Source organism: Gloeophyllum trabeum (assembly GCF_000344685.1).
Source record: "Gloeophyllum trabeum ATCC 11539 unplaced genomic scaffold GLOTRscaffold_00011, whole genome shotgun sequence".
In the NCBI taxonomy this organism is placed as follows: Eukaryota; Fungi; Basidiomycota; class Agaricomycetes; order Gloeophyllales; family Gloeophyllaceae; genus Gloeophyllum; species Gloeophyllum trabeum.
The window spans coordinates 806,612-821,872 of record NW_006920420.1 but is presented as its reverse complement, the minus strand read 5'-3'; the positions used below and the strand labels follow the sequence as shown (position 1 = coordinate 821,872).

Sequence of the window (15,261 nt, the reverse complement as noted above, 5' to 3'; positions counted from 1 at the left end):
GTGTTGACGGAGCTGTCCCAGATTGTGGGGGCGCGTACTTGCGTAGATGGGAAACCGCGAAACAGATGGACAGGCACTAGTGACCTGTGCAGCTTGTATAAGAGCAACCACCAGCTTAGAATATCTTGACAGTTGCTACAAGGAAATCACAGAAGCAGGACGATCTCCCTTTCGGAGACACCAGGTGTCTATATGAAAGCCGCAGGTTCACCCTTGATCATAACCCTTGATTCTGCATAGCTGCGATCTGTGGGTAGCCCGAAGTATCTCCTAATAATTGTGATGCAGAGTATTAGTATTCATCAGGCGGCGAGAATCATCATTTTGAAGATGTCAGCGATCGTCCAATCACCGGTGAAGCAACTTCAGTCGTGAGTACACTAAATACGCGCCCGACAGACACTCGGAAGCTCCGTCTGGTACGGGCATCTTACCCCTCCTTTGTGTGATGGGGCCGATCAGTGTATAATATACTTTCTGTATAGGACCTTGCTAACCCCTATAACAGTGTAGAGAGTACTAGCATTGTGATAGATGTTAGGGGTACTTGGAGAGCCTCGGATCTCAGTGCAGGCTGCCAGTGGCCAGCCGAACATAATACTGTAAGTAGAGGTTTCCGTGGTTTAGCAGGCCAGCTGAATATTACCATCCTGCGCATTCCGGGAGACGGGACATCTCTCGGACTGCGCAGGATGGGTCAGGCTCCTAGAACCATCCGTCTCGCGTCCGACTCCTGGATCTCTGTGAAGATGTTTTCTAACTCGTGAAGTGCCATCTGGCGCCGGCAACTAACCCCTCCTTTGTTCAAGAAATTGACCTTGAGAACTTGCACTAAGTTCAAGATGTTGTGGCTGCTACATGTACAGGGGGTCCACAAATCGTCATAAGGAGAGTATTTATACCATGTAAGATAATGCAAGGGATATTGTTAGCAATGTAGGGGACCCAAGTTTTCCCCGGTTCTCTTTCAGTCAAGCTCCATCTAGGGCCAGGTAGAATGTCCTGTGCTGTTGTATCCTAAGTAGTCTAAGAGATACTTACCCCCTCTACAAGAATGCCTAATGGTGCATGTCTGTTGCCTGGACATCTGGCATCCATCTCACATCATAGTTTCATCTTACAGTCTGTTGGGCCTCATGATGATCATAAGCCATGGAATGACATGGATTTTCTTAATTCTACTATCTGTACTTATGGCTTACATGTATATACTGTGATTTATTTATAGTTGTGATTCCTGATTAAGCTGAGTAGTGAGGATGAGGACACTATACTATTTTGCCACTCTTCCCATTCACCAAACCATTCTTACAGCCGTTTGCAAAATTAATGGCACTGCCGGCCGGGAAGTTTGATATCTCGAGCGAGGACTTGGTGGAATCAGTCGTGGGTACCTTGGGCGAGCTGACACTTACACTGCCACAACTGACACTTGGAGCACCTCAGAAGTCCTAGTGGCCAAGTCACGGACTCGCTATCTAAAACTTTTCCGCAAGCGTTAGTGCCATTATTTACTCAAATGTCTGTAATGTTGAAAAGCTCGTGCATGAAGGATGAGTGCAGCCTCAGCTCGTAGAAGACAGCACAGGCATGATGCGCCACAAGTAGTAGCCACAAAACAACATAAACAAATACAGGTTTGATGGCTCGATTCCCGACGCGCAGCGCAGCGGAGACCTTGCTAGTCGCAAGGTAATTTATCAACGGTCTGCGACAGTCTGCAGGAAATCAGCGCCATCTCGAAGAGACTCAAACATGATTTTGAACTAAATGTCTCTAGGCCGAAAGAGCAATGAATCATACTAAATGATGGCATCCCCGTCTTTTCAGTGTCGGATTGCGTTCAGCCACCGTCGATAGCGAATGCGTGGATGACAAAATAAATGTAGATGATGTCTACGGTATCGGAGGCGACCAAGCAGTTTACTTCTTCGCCTGAGGGAGTGACTTGCGATAAGCCTCCTCTAACTCCTTCTGGACATGCGGAAGCACTGGTAAATGTGTCTAACGGGAGCTCGTTAGCTGGATGTGCCTCCGCCCCAACTCTGGTAAGACCTACCTTGTACTCCATACTGAATTCGCCTTTACCCTGTGTAGCTCCTCGTAATTGACTGGAGTAGCCGAACATGTCGTTCAATGCGACCTCCGCTATACACGTGAATTCGTCCTCGCGGACTTCGCTGTCAATGATGGTACCACGCCGCGAATTTAAGCCACCAATTACAGCACCTAAATGCGACCGTGAGTCCAGTCAGATGATACATGGTGAAACCCACATACTTTGGAACTCAATAGGTGCAACGACCTCAACCGTCATAATCGGCTCCAGGATGACAGGAGCCGCCTTAGAGTATATCTCACGGAAGGCACCGATAGTGGCGAGACGGAAAGCCAACTCGGACGAGTCAACAACGTGGAAACCACCATCCTTCAGCACCATGCGAACTCCAGATACAGGGTTGCCCGAAAGCGAACCCTTTTCCAAAGCTTCATAGAAACCTTTCTCGACCGCCGGGATGTAGTTAGACGGGACATTGCCGCTCATAACGACGCTCTCGAAGTCGACATCCTTCCCGGTCTCGGGATCCGGCTCACAGGGCTCGATGTACCCAATAACCTTCGCGTACTGACCCGCACCACCGGTCTGCTTCTTGTGGGTGTACGTGAAGTCTGCTCGCTGCGTGACAGTCTCCCGGAAGGCAACCTTGGGCTTGCCGGTAGTGCACTCGACGTTGTACTCACGCCTCATGCGCTCCACGTAGATTTCGAGGTGAAGCTCGCCCATACCAGAGATGATAGTCTAGGCGAAGGTAAGTACCTGGATCGCGCTTTTCGATGGGGAAAGACAGTACCTCTTTGCTCTCATGATCAATGTGGACTTTGAACGTCGGATCTTCTTTTTGGAATCGGTTCAAAGCACGAGAGAAGTTCGGCGACTCAGTTCCCACCGGCTTGAGAGCCAGAGAGATAACAGGTTCGGGAACGTACATAGAAGTCTATAGGACGGATCAGGGACACCGTCACCTGATGAATGTCAAAACAAACATACCATTGAAAATGACGTAGAACCATCAGTGAAGGTATCTCCAGACGCGCACTCGACGCCAAACATAGCGCAAATTTCGCCAGGTCCAATTTCATCGATATCCTGGAGCCATCATTGATCATCTTTACAGAAGACGAGTGTGATCTTCTCTTACCTCCATCTCGTTACTGTGCATGCGTACAAGACGGGGCACCTTAACCTTCTTGCCAGTTCTAGCATGATAGATGTGTCCGCCCTTCCTGAGGCTACCCTGGTACACCCGCATGTAAGTCAGCTGACCGAAACGTCCTTCCTCCAGCTTGAACGCCAGCGCTACCAAGGGCGCAGCGGCTGCGGGAGCGAGGGGCACCGGCGGGGAAGATACAGGCTGCGAGGTGTCGTGCGCAGTGACGAGGCTTTCGGCTGGGTTCGGCAGGTAGGCGCAGACACCGTCGAGGAGCGGCTGGACACCCGTATTCTTGATGGCAGAGCCGAGGAAGACCGGGGAGAACTTGAGGCCGACCGTGGCTCGCCGGATGGCAGAGACCAGTTGCTCCAAGGACGGCTCTTCATCGTTGAGAAATATTTCACCGATCTCGTCGTCCACTTCAGCGAGTTGTTCGATGAGTTCCGTACGCTTCTGCTTAGCCAGATCCAAAACCTCGGCGGGTATCTCGTCCGTTTCGCGGATATTAACGCTATGGGGAGGTTAAGGGCAAACATTATACATGATACGCAGACAACCATACCCTTTCTCGCCTTCGTTGTAAACGGCTTTCCAACGGACCAAATCGACGACACCTCTGAACTCGTCCTCCACGCCGATGGGGACATGCACAGCAGCAGCAGCGATACGGAGTTTTGACCGAATTTGACCAATGACGCGCCATGGATTAGCTCCAGGTCTGTAGGAGTATGTGAGCGCTGGACATCGGCAGGCGTTGTTTAGAGGTTACCTGTCCATCTTGTTTATAAATGAGATCCTAGGAACATTATACCGTCGCATTTGCCTGTCCACTGTCGTTGTTTGACTCTGGTGTCGCCTGCATAAGCACTGGAAGAGAGGTGATTGAAGGGGGTACACTCACTTGGACTCCAGCAACCGCGCATAAAACCAGAATTGCACCATCCAAAACTCGCAAGGCTCGTTCTACTTCTATCGTAAAGTCGACGTGGCCTATGTGCAACAGGTTGATCGAGAAATCGTGCAGGCATGCCTTCGTGACTTACCAGGTGTATCAATAATATTAATAGCATACTTTTCTTGTTCGCCGGTGGGTAACTTGGCAGTCCAGTCGCAGAAGGTTGCTGCGCTTTGAATGGTGATACCCTTCTCCCGCTCCAGCTCCATACTATCCATCTTGGCGCCAACAGCATCACGACCGCGAACCTATTGCGTGTTCAGCGTCGTTCTTTTACTTCGGAATCCAACATATGAGGTGTGCACGATCACCGAGTCCCCGACATTCAGTGCTCCTCGTCCTGACGAAGCACAGTGAAGTCCGGGGAAAGGTACTGGTGCAGAGAATGGCCGGGATGGAAAGTCAGACATTGCGCCGGACCAAAGGCGCGGTATCTGAGGCTCCATGCCTGCCGTCCCCATTCTATTATTTAATGTTGAGATAAAGTCATGGCTGGAACGAACGAGGAGTCTTGAATAACGAAGGCCCCGCGTCCGTCTAGCACACCAGAAGAAACGAACGAACCTCGTGAATCTCCCGGATTCTACCAGTATAATACAATATCCGTTCCGTCAGGGTCGTCTTCCCAGAGTCTATATGCGCCGAAACGCCAATATTGCGTTGCTTTGCGAGGCGTTGCAAGTCCTTGTCCGAGAGCTCGTAAGTCGGGTAGGTGGGTGCCTCCGCGACCTCCTCCTTCAACTTCGCCGCGGTGGCTACCGAGGCTGCGCGACGTCCTCCAAGAGACCATCCAGAGAAGATATCACCGTGGGTTGCCCTGCACAGCCGCCTCAGGCATGGCTGGCGGACAGCAGATGCGATGGTGGCCATGCTCAAGGCTGCACCTCTGCAAACCAAGTCGGCAGCGAAACTTTTGGGCTGCATCACGTGGCGTTTATGTAAGGACATTTACCTGTTTGGGATATGTTTTCTTTCCCTCGCCTTTGGATCGGTATGCTCTGGGACTCACTTCTGAAGGGCATGTATACCTAATTTTGCTGAATGGTATTCTTGGTAGTACTCCACAATCTACTCTCGATTTTGTGACAAGACTGAGCTTGTGCACACAGGCTAAACTCTGAGAATCCATGTACCTACACATCATCCCATGCCATAGTTTTGACGAAACTCCATCGCGTCCTCATCACTCCCCAACGACACAATTCCATAAAATCCTCATTCAGAGCGCTCTGACTGGCTGTCCCGACGCGCATCGCACGCGCTGAGTGAGCCGCGTCCCGCCCACGTGATCAATTTATGGAATTGGCCCCTCCCTTCTGCACCAGCCATTCTCTGCAACGCGATTTATGTCGGCGGCTGCTATAAGACGCACCTCTGCCGTACGGTAAACGACCAACTTCATACGCCCGATAATGTCTCTCAACTTTGCTGCGGAGGAGCAGGTCGCCGTCGCGGCGGTGCGCCGGGCGTGCATGCTCACCTCGTCGGTGTTCAATAAGCTCGTGAAGAATGAGACCCTGGTGAAGGGCGACAAGTCGCCGGTGACTGGTACGCATATAGTCATTAAAATGTCACTAATGCTCATTCTATGCTAGCGGGCGATTTTGCTGCGCAGGCTGTGGTCAACACCATCCTTGGGCGTGCCTTCCCCGATGACCCCATCGTGGGTGAAGAGGATGCGAACGACCTCCGCGTCGAGTCCGGAGCAACGCTCAAGAACCGCATTGTGGAGCTCGCAAACGAGACATTGACGGCGGAGCTCGGGATCGGGGAGATGGCGGAGTGGGGTCTCGGTCCTGGGCAGTCACGCACAGCGGATGAGCTGCTAGATGCGATTGACCGAGGGACATATGAAGGCGGACGGACCGGACGTGAGTCTCTTGCCGAGTCATGCATCTCAACCTGTGCTGACTTCAAGGTAGGTATGTGGACGCTTGACCCTATCGACGGCACCAAGGGTTTCCTCCGCGGAGAGCAGTACGCCGTCTGTCTGGCCCTGATTGTGGACGCGAAGGTCCAGCTCGGAGTCATGGGCTGCCCCAACCTCCCCGTGGACGCATCCAACCCTGACGGCCCAAGGGGCTGCATATTCGTCGGTATCCGCGGACACGGGTCCAAACAGGTGGGTACCGCCTTTCCCCTGACCGTTGCTATCTCTGTACTCACTTCCATGACATGTAGCTGACCATGTCCGGATCCGACCCCAGACCCCTCAAGATCCCCACCTTCGCCGACGAGGAGCTCAACTTCCTCGAGTCGGTCGAGGCTGCGCATTCCTCCCATTCATTCAACGACCGCGTCGCCCAACTCCTCGGGATCAAGCGCGCGCCGATCCGGATGGACAGCCAGGCCAAGTACTGCTGCCTTGCCAGGGGCGACGGGGGTGTCTACCTCCGGATGCCCACAGGTGTTGGGTATAAAGAGAAGATCTGGGTACGTCTATCCTTCTTTGCAAGTGTTTTATTACAAAACTCATGTGCATCTTAGGACCACGCATCGGGATCAGTTCTGGTAGAGGAAGCCGGCGGCGTCATTACCGACTCGAGAGGAGAGCCGCTGGACTTCGGTCTCGGACGTACGTTGGGGGAAAACTACGGGGTCATTGCTGCCGGTAAGGCGGCTCATGTGAAGGTCCTTGCTGCGGTTAAGCAGGCGAAGGAGGAAGAAGCGAAATCAAAAGGAAATCTGTAGTGTATTTCTAGCCTTTGTAGTCCTAAGCTGTGTTTTGTCTCTCTCCCGAGTTCATTACAGGGAAAGATTCCAGTTACGGTGTGTCAATCGCCACCGTCTGTGACAGAAACCATCTATACCGGTGCTTGAACGCTGCCACAGACGGTGTAGTCCTCGGCGACTAAAAAACGTGCCGCAGAATTGTGGCACGCGCTGATGTAGATCGTGTACACACTCCTTTCGGACGATTTGCACAAAGCCTTCGCCTCAAGACATCTATCCCTCTTCTACTCGGCCCTACCGTTCGTAGAACCTGAACGGAATACTCGGACAAAGCATGGGGAGAAACAGTAAAATTTCCCACTCAAAACTGACCTCACACCAGCCTAACGAAAGACCTAGAGCACACCAAGAAGATCGCCGTTCCTACCAAGACGAGTACGTATCTCATCAAAATCATACGCATGTATCATCCTATACTTTCAACAGAACTGAAGAAAGACCCTGGCATCCCGCGCCTGCCCGACCTCAAAGTGCGCAATGCCGAGAAAGAGCGCATCAGACTGGTGAGTACCCTCTCCCCTCCTCCGCATCCCCTCGCACGCGCTAGACAACGCAAACAGTCGCCCACCCTCCACCGCGCCGACCCGGACACGCCCATGGCCTCCGAGCCGACGCTCTCCTCGCTCGCGCAGCTCGCCGCCCACGCCGAACCCAACCCCGACGACCCCTCCGCCTCTGGTGCGAACGCGGGCAAGACGAAGGAGCAGCTGAGAAGACACCACCTCCGCGCGCTGCACAAGGTGATCGACCAGAGCGACATCGTCGTCCTCGTGCTCGACGCGCGCGACCCGGAGGGGTGCCGCAGCCGGCTCGTCGAGGAGGAGGTGCGGCGGCGCGAGAGCGAGGGCAAGAAGCTCGTCTTCGTGCTGAACAAGATCGGTCAGTCCGTCTCCCCTCCCTCCCCCTTCTTCCTCCCAACCAACCCACCACCCGCATGCACGCGTGCAGACCTCGTCCCGCGCGAGAACGCGCAACAGTGGCTGCGCTACCTGCGGCACACGACGCCGACGCTGCCCTTCCGCTGCGCGCCCTCCACGCAGCGCAGCAACCTGTCCACCGCGACGGCGCCCGCGCTGCTGCGCCTGCTCAAGGCGTACAAGCCGCACGCGCAGAGCCTCACCGTCGGCGTCGTGGGCTACCCGAACGTCGGGAAGAGCAGCCTCATCAACTCGCTCAAGCGGTCCAAGGTGCGCCGTGCCTGCGCGGGTGTCTGCGGTGGGGTTGAAGGGCTGACGCGGGGTGGGGCGCGGACAGGCGTGCGGCGTCGCGGCGCAGCCGGGGCACACGCGGGAGCTGCAGAGCGTGCAGCTCGAGCGCGGGCTGCGCATCGTCGACTCGCCCGGCGTCGTCTTCGACGACGACGACGACGACTGGGATGATAACGGCAAGGGCACGGGCAGGAAGGGGAGCGTGCTCCTCCGGAACGTCGTCAAGGTCGAGGACGTGGAGGATCCGATCGCCGTCGGTGCGCCTTGCCCCCTTCGGCCTTGCGCGCAGAACCGAGGCTGACTTGATTCGATGGCGTGTTGTGTGGGTGGTGGCGTGTAGTGGAGGAGATTGTAGCGAGGACGGAGAAGGAGACGTTGCAGAAGATATACAACCTCCCGCCGTTCGGCTCGACGCTCGAGTTCCTCACCATGCTCGCGATGACCACGGGGCGGCTGCTCAAGGTCCGTCTCTTTCCCCGTCTCCCCCTATCCCCGACCCTCTCCCTGCTCTTCCCACTAACCCCACCCACACAAACACTAACGTCCCCCCCCCGGCTAGGGCGGCACCCCCGACCTCCTCGCCACCGCGCGCCACGTCCTCACGGACTGGAACCACCAAAAGATCCCGTACTGCACGCGGCCGCCCGCGGTGCACCCGTCGCTGCTCCCCTCCAAAGACGGGGACGGGCAGGTCGCGCGGGGCGCGGAGAGCGTGGGCGAGGCGAAGATCGTGGGCGCGTTCGCGCCGGCGTTCACCATCGAGGGCCTGTTCGGCCAGGCGGACCGGGGCGCGTGGGAGGACGCGGAGATGCAGGTCGAGGAGGCGGCGGGGGCGGGGGCGGGGGCGGGGATGGAGGAGGACGGGTAGGTCGCGCGTGTACCTCGAACCGTCCCGTGTGCGCTTGCTCATCCCATCTCTCCCTCCCCCGCCCGTCGCAGCGCCGCGATGGAAGCGGACGAGCCCGCTCCCGCTGCGCTGCAGCGCAAACGCCCGCGCTCGCGCTCGCGCTCCCCGCCCCCGTCGCCTTCCATGGTAGACTCGGAGACGGAGACGGTCCCGCGCGCGCCGAAGCGCCTCCGGCGGTCGAAGGACGTGGGCGACGGGCACGCGGCGATGGCGGGGCGCAACCCGCTGAGCCGGCGGGTGCTGAAGCGCGAGGCGAAGAAGAGCAGGCGGGCGGCGAGGAGGGAGAAGGAGGGGGCGGGGGGGATGGAGGTGGATGAGGGAGAGGGAGAGGGGGTGGGGTTGGAGGGGACGTTTATGGCTGGGTAGGGGTGCCATGGTCACATGCATATGGGTCTCTTGCGGTCGTTTGTGTTTGTGTCATCGACGTGAATAAATAGGAATAGTTGTACACTTCCGTACGAGTACCAACAGAACGCGGCAGAGCAGGACAAAGCACAAAGCAACGGCGAGACGCCTTTTAGCACGCAGAGTCCGTGTAGTATATATATCACCCGAGGCCTGTCAACTCGCTCTTGTGCCCGCTCACTTGCCGCTCCCCGCGCTGCTGTGGGTCCTCCTCATCCCGAACAAGCGGTGCTTGCGCTCCTTGTCGCCGATACTCGCGACGCTGTTTGTGCTCGCGGCCGAGTCGCGGCGCTCGAGCACGGGCGGCTGGGGGGTGGTGGGGTCGTGCTGGCCGAAGGAGGCGGCGGAGATGCTCTTGATGAAGCCGCGCTGGGTCGCGTCGATGTAGTCCTCGCGGGTGTAGCGCGCGGAGGTCTTGACGGACATGCCGGACTTGGAGATGTTGACGCCCTTTGCTTTCAGTCTGGTTGGGGGAGGGATAAGGGGAGAGAGGGGAGAGGAGGGAAGAGGGGAGGGGCGTACGATGCTTTGGTGTTTTCGGCGGCTTTGGAGATGGCGTTGGCGGCGTAGATGGCGGCGACGATGGCCCCGCCGAAGAGGCCTGCGGTCTGCGCAGCTTGGGTGAGATGTGACGGGTGATAACAACCGGACGTACGAGGATGAAGGAGAGAAAATCGACCCTGTTGCAGACCGTTGCAGCGCACAAACCGGGAGTTCAAGGCAAACAGACGCACCAGCCAGGCATGTTTTGTCTCAAACGCGGTGCTCGACTCGGCGGAGGTGGAAAGGAGCGTAAGGGTCAGGGTACAGGATGGATGGGAGAGAGGGCGGGATGGAGCGGCAGCCTCGAGATCGGAGATCAGCTGCACCGCCACTCGCTTGATGTCATCGCTTCCTCGGACTTGCATTCTACCTCTTGTAACGTCACATCTATCTTTTACAACAACGAGCCTTTCCTTCAGTTCAAGCTGAAAGCAAGTCTCTCTCTGCCATCCCTGAGCTATAATTGCCTTAAGGGCACTTCCCTGCACGATCGTCTTGCGCAAATGAAGACCGTCTCCCTCGTTATCTCTATGCCCGGGTATAATTACACCACCTCTAGCTTCGTCCTGACATTTCTTCTAGTTCTCGAATGGAAGCCCGCTCTGTCCCCTTCAGGTATTCATACATCAGTTTCGTTGGCGGTAGACGTCGGTGCTCACCACTTGCGGTTCGTGTGCTTCTGCACGGCCTCTACGTGAAGATCCACGTTTTCTATATTCCTCAGCCTCGTCCCTGTCGCCTCCGCCAGCGCCAACATATGCCTCGCGTCCTTCCTCACCACATCCACCGGGCCCGCGAGCGCCTCGACCATGTTCAGCGCGAGCGTGTTCCCGACGATCTGCAGCAGCGCCGCCGTGCCCGCGCAGCTCGATCAGCGCGCCGCAGACGACGCCGGTCGTGCAGGGCAGGATTTGGTCCGCCGCGGGCACGGCCGCGAGCTGGCGGTCGTCTGCCCTCGCGCGCGAGCCGAACACGGATGCCCCCATCCACTGTCACTCAACCCGCCCCCCTTGCGACGCACGCACCGGGCGTCGCGACGGACCCCACCCCCGCGCGGGTGCACCGTCCAGCAGTCGACGAACACCTCCCCGCGCGCCCGACCGCCGCGTCGCTCCCCACGCAGAAGAACACGGTGTCCGCGGCGCCGACGAGGGCGGCCGCGCGGCAGAGGGCGGAGAGGGCCCCGTGCGTGATGAGGTTCTTGGCCGTGGCCTGCGAGCGGGGGTGAGTGGGGGAAGAAGGGGGGGCGGGGCGGGGCGTACCCGGCCTGTTGACACCCCGCCCGATCCATGCAACCTGCGGCGCCGTCTTCGCGAGCTCGGTGTCTAGGGATATTGTCGAACGCTCTGGTCTTATATCCCCCGCGCCGGCCCTCCAATCAGCGTCCCTCGCGTCTCGCGTCATCCTCGGCCGCGCTGTGGAGCATGCGTGGGGGGTGGGCGCGGCGAGCGGGGGGATGCGTACGCGCTCGGGAGATGGTAGCGACTTGGGGAGGACCGACCGCTCGAGAGTTGCGGGGATGCGATTGGGCCGGTTTTGAAATTCGAACCTGAGCTCGGATTGCGTAGGACCCGCACTTCCGGGGTTCGCTATGCCGCGGGCCTCCTGGGTGTATCCCCTTGTCTTTCCACCCTCTCCGAGTCCAGCGGTTGGATTCCATCGGGCAAGCCCGTTTGTGTGTCCCGTTGTAATAGCGCATGTAGACACGCTGAGACCTGCAGCTGTATACGCTGTTACATTGGGATGTTGGAACGAAGGTAATCTTCATGTCTACGAGCGCCGCTGGGAGAAAGCTGCCTTGCATCTCGGGCCAGCAATGGCTCTTAGATCCGTACTTACCCGGCGCAATATCGCAAAGGAAGGGCGGTTCCGTCCAACCAGATCCACAAGGCCATAGTGATCTTAACGCTCAGATACAATTACAACTTTCTCGATCAACTTCTCCCATGCAAGGTCCGTCCCAACATTTCCTCTACACCTCGAAAGGAAGCCCGCTCTCCTGCCTCACAGCCCCGTAGATGCCCGCGATATCGCCTTCCAAGCACACAAAACATCAGCTCCATTCTTCCTCGCACATAGGGTGACGCTGGTGCTTACCCTTGGATCCCATGTGTTTTTGCACGGCTTCGAGGTGGCTATCGGCCACCTCCATGTTCCTGAGGCTCGTTCCGGACGCCTTGGCGATGGCCAGCGCGTGCTTCGCGTCCTTCCGCGCCAGGTCGACAGCGAACAGCGGCTACATCACCCCATACGAGTCAGCGCTCTCACCCACGCATCCTGACACCAACGCGAAATCCCAGCCTGCCCACTCACCTCCTCGCGCTTATAGTAATCCCCCGTCGACATCCGCTTCGAATACGCAAAGTACGGCCCGGGGAACATCGTCTCGATGAACTGCTGCAGATTATCTACCCCCAACCCGCTCTTCTCTGCGAGCGCGTGCCCCTGCGCGAGCGTCTCGACCATGTTCAGGATGAACGTGTTCCCGATGATCTTGAGGAGAGTCGCTTTGCTCTGCGGCTGGCCGCTGAAGTCGATGACGGCGCGGCCCACGACGCCGGTGGTGTACGGCCGGACCTTGTCGACCGCGGCGGCAGGCCCGGCGAGCACGCACACGAGCTGGCCGTTGTCCGCCATCGCGGGCGCGCCGAACACTGTCAGGGCGCAACGTCAGTGTCAGTGTCAGTGTCAGTTTCGGCACGGCCTCTTCCTGCTTGTGAACATGCGCACCTGGCATCGCGACGAACTCCGCGCCCTGCGCGTTGCACACCTTCGCGAGCTGCGCGGTCGTGTCCGGGTGCACCGTCGAGCAGTCGACGAACAGCTTCCCCCGCACGCGCGCGGGGCCCGCCACCGCCTGCGCGAGCGTGTCCGCGATCGCCTTGTCGTCGCCCACGCACGTGAAGATGATGTCCGCGCGCGCCACGGCCTCCGCGATCGTCGCCGCGACCGCGGTCTGCCCGCCCGTCGTCGCGGAGAGGTCGTCCGCGCGCTTGCGCGTGCGGTTGTAGATGATGAGCGGCTTGGAGAGGTTGCCTTTCTCGATGAGGTTTTTGCACATGCCCTGCGGGTCGTCCGGGCGGGTGAGCCGAGTCTCGGTGAGGGGGAGGGGGAGCGCGTACCCGGCCCATGTTACCGAGCCCGATCCATGCTAGCTGCGCGGCCATCTTGACGAGCTCAGAGTTCGGGGTTGACAGTATGGGATAGACAGATAGTCTGAGAATGGTAGGACCGCCTGTGACATCCCAGCCTTATATCCCACCCCGCGTCCCGTAGCTTACAGATCCTATGACGTCCATCGCAGACCGGAGTGTTATCTTTGGCATCAGGACTCCGGGTGCGAGCGCGTGTTGTTATTTTTACAATGTGTGCATCCACCATGACCATTTACACACGTAGCGCAGGTGATAGCGGAACGCCGCCCCCGTGCGACTCTGGAGAATTCGAGGGCTTCCGGCGGCACGGGATTGGCTGCCGTCCCTCGGAATGGTATTTACCAACCGCCCTTGACCGAATCTACACAAAATTGCATATTCATCGCCGCGCTGGACCGTGCTTAGATGGCCCTCTTGGGGACCTTTGGCAGGAGGAGCCAGAGCACCTCCATCAGGACGCAGCTCCCGATCGCCGCGGGGTGCACGACAAACGGTCCTGAGTGAATTATCAATCGTTAGCTCTCGTGACTGCACTTGGTGTTGGGATAAATGGGGAGACAACGGACCTTTGAACTGCGCAATGAAGCCCGCGGTGAACGGCCAGAGCGCCCTGCCCGAACGCGGCGATGAAGGAGAGCGAGGAGACGTGCAGTTTGCGCGAGAGCAGGCGGGTGACGACGTCCATTGTGCACGGGTGTGGCGCGCTCCGTCAACTTCAATGCCAAGACAAGTAAATGGGAGATCGTTTACGCCCAGTAAAAAACCCCGCAAGCGCGACGCTCATCCCGCGCCCGATAACATTCGGTACGAGGCAGACGAGGATCTCCATGCCCACCGTGCCCGCGAGGAGCGCGACGACGGCGCGGCGCTCGGCCCACGCGCCGCAGAGCCCGCTGAGGATGAAGCGGCCCAGGGCGATGCCACCACAGAAGCCTGACGCCACGTACCCGACGGTCGCGGCGTCGCCGCCGCGCGCGCTCATGAGCAAGGATACGATCCAACCGCCCAGGGCGACTTCCGCGCCCTGGTAGGAGAGAATAAAGAGCGAGGTGAGGAGTGTGGATTTGTTGCGTAGGGTTTCTGCTAGGATCTGGGTACGGGTTGGGTTCGAGTGCTGGTGCTGGTGCTGTTTCGGTGGTTGGTGGTTCATGGGTCTGTGCTGTGCTTGGGCCTGGTGCTGCGTTCTTGATCGAGATGGGCCTGCTTTTCGGAGGAGATGGGGAGGAAGATGGTAACCGGCGAAGAAGAAGTTGAGGGCGTTTATGCCGAGGGGGAGGAAGTAGAAGTATCACCAGGACGCGTCGTCTGAAGCAAGCGAAGTAGCAACGAGCGGGTCCGCGACACCGCCAATACCATAAGCACCCGTGGAGCCACCTGTATTCGAGGACAAATCAGGCATCAGCGTAATGTTTAGTACAGGAGTAATGTAAATTGATTCACCAGTTGTACAGCGTCGGGTTGTCGAGCGAGCTCACAAATACGTTGATCTGAGCGAGGTTCCACGAAACCCCAACGCCCGTGGAAAGCGGTGCAATGTCCAAGGTGGCGTGTAGCGTGCGCCCGGGCATCACCGCCCAGATAATATACGCAATTGCTTGCGAGACGGTGGCGAACTTGAGAACCCTCGCACGCCCGATCGACGCGAATATTGCGTCAGAGAAGGCGGCGAGGACAAAGCCAAGGCGGTCGTTAGGAAGGGGAGGGCGACGAAGGCGTAGGGGATGCCGTACGAGGACTCGATGAAGGGAACCAGCGCGCCCAGGGCAGAGTCTTGGATCCCGTTGACGAAGGTAGGCAGACAGGAGGCGCCATTTGTTTATGGGAGTTCTGAAGGTGTGCTTCCAGCGCTGATTTGCGAGTGGAGCAATTGGGATGGGCTGACTTGATTGTCTTGACTATGTAAGTAGCCTCTCCTGCGCCTGCAGAGACGAGGTTATCATCACGGTTTTCTGGTATTCCGTGGTCTTTGAATCTTTCTGTGACAGACGTACCTTCTACTGCCACTTCAGTGATTCCGGAACGACAGACCTGTTTACCTCATGGTCATAATCTGCGGATCTTATCTGCACTCCCTCTAGCAATTGTCGACTGTACAGGCTGAAGCTCGAGGGCGTCCTGCATGTTCTCACTCATGATCGGGGAT

General features: G+C 57.7%; 7 protein-coding genes across 7 annotated transcripts; 2 read left to right on the top strand and 5 right to left on the bottom strand.

Annotated features, from left to right (window-relative positions):
- Positions 1–1,539: 1,539 nt before the first annotated feature.
- Positions 1,540–5,037, bottom strand: GLOTRDRAFT_140057 (elongation factor G, mitochondrial; the record flags this gene model as incomplete). The annotated part of the gene is made up of 11 exons (XM_007870241.1): positions 1,540–2,004; positions 2,060–2,229; positions 2,281–2,800; positions 2,853–2,996; positions 3,050–3,148; positions 3,201–3,723; positions 3,775–3,930; positions 3,982–4,058; positions 4,114–4,202; positions 4,256–4,415; positions 4,732–5,037. 11 exons carry the CDS (start codon positions 5,035–5,037, stop codon positions 1,924–1,926), a joined length of 2,325 nt encoding a protein of 774 aa, XP_007868432.1. The 3' UTR covers positions 1,540–1,923.
- Positions 5,038–5,502: 465 nt separating this feature from the next.
- GLOTRDRAFT_63785 (3 2 5-bisphosphate nucleotidase HAL2) lies at positions 5,503–6,945 on the top strand. The gene is made up of 5 exons (XM_007870240.1): positions 5,503–5,715; positions 5,763–6,038; positions 6,090–6,289; positions 6,349–6,600; positions 6,655–6,945. The coding sequence occupies exons 1-5, from the start codon at positions 5,580–5,582 to the stop codon at positions 6,856–6,858; spliced, it is 1,068 nt and encodes a 355-aa protein (XP_007868431.1). The 5' UTR covers positions 5,503–5,579; the 3' UTR covers positions 6,859–6,945.
- Positions 6,946–7,178: 233 nt separating this feature from the next.
- On the top strand, positions 7,179–9,285 carry GLOTRDRAFT_63784 (P-loop containing nucleoside triphosphate hydrolase protein; the record flags this gene model as incomplete). The annotated part of the gene is made up of 9 exons (XM_007870239.1): positions 7,179–7,187; positions 7,240–7,275; positions 7,327–7,403; positions 7,461–7,779; positions 7,849–8,087; positions 8,155–8,365; positions 8,449–8,570; positions 8,668–8,972; positions 9,048–9,285. Coding segments are annotated over exons 4-9 (1,398 nt in total), but the record flags the coding sequence as incomplete, so codon positions are not given.
- Positions 9,286–9,597: 312 nt separating this feature from the next.
- On the bottom strand, positions 9,598–10,165 carry GLOTRDRAFT_107221 (uncharacterized protein; the record flags this gene model as incomplete). Its single annotated transcript, XM_007870238.1, has 4 exons — positions 9,598–9,883; positions 9,943–10,028; positions 10,076–10,100; positions 10,155–10,165. 4 exons carry the CDS (start codon positions 10,163–10,165, stop codon positions 9,598–9,600), a joined length of 408 nt encoding a protein of 135 aa, XP_007868429.1.
- Positions 10,166–10,618: 453 nt separating this feature from the next.
- Positions 10,619–11,367, bottom strand: GLOTRDRAFT_131416 (uncharacterized protein; the record flags this gene model as incomplete). The annotated part of the gene is made up of 3 exons (XM_007870237.1): positions 10,619–10,801; positions 10,851–10,912; positions 10,989–11,367. 3 exons carry the CDS (start codon positions 11,365–11,367, stop codon positions 10,619–10,621), a joined length of 624 nt encoding a protein of 207 aa, XP_007868428.1.
- A 568-nt stretch (positions 11,368–11,935) lies between these two features.
- GLOTRDRAFT_79197 (uncharacterized protein) lies at positions 11,936–13,181 on the bottom strand (the record flags this gene model as incomplete). The annotated part of the gene is made up of 5 exons (XM_007870236.1): positions 13,086–13,181; positions 12,694–13,027; positions 12,277–12,617; positions 12,061–12,199; positions 11,936–11,997 (listed from the first exon to the last, which is right to left on the bottom strand). Exons 1-5 carry the CDS (start codon positions 13,128–13,130, stop codon positions 11,936–11,938), a joined length of 921 nt encoding a protein of 306 aa, XP_007868427.1. The 5' UTR covers positions 13,131–13,181.
- Positions 13,182–13,519: 338 nt separating this feature from the next.
- On the bottom strand, positions 13,520–14,268 carry GLOTRDRAFT_131414 (uncharacterized protein; the record flags this gene model as incomplete). Its single annotated transcript, XM_007870235.1, has 3 exons — positions 13,520–13,614; positions 13,685–13,831; positions 13,869–14,268. 3 exons carry the CDS (start codon positions 14,266–14,268, stop codon positions 13,520–13,522), a joined length of 642 nt encoding a protein of 213 aa, XP_007868426.1.
- Between the last annotated feature and the right edge of the window lie 993 nt (positions 14,269–15,261).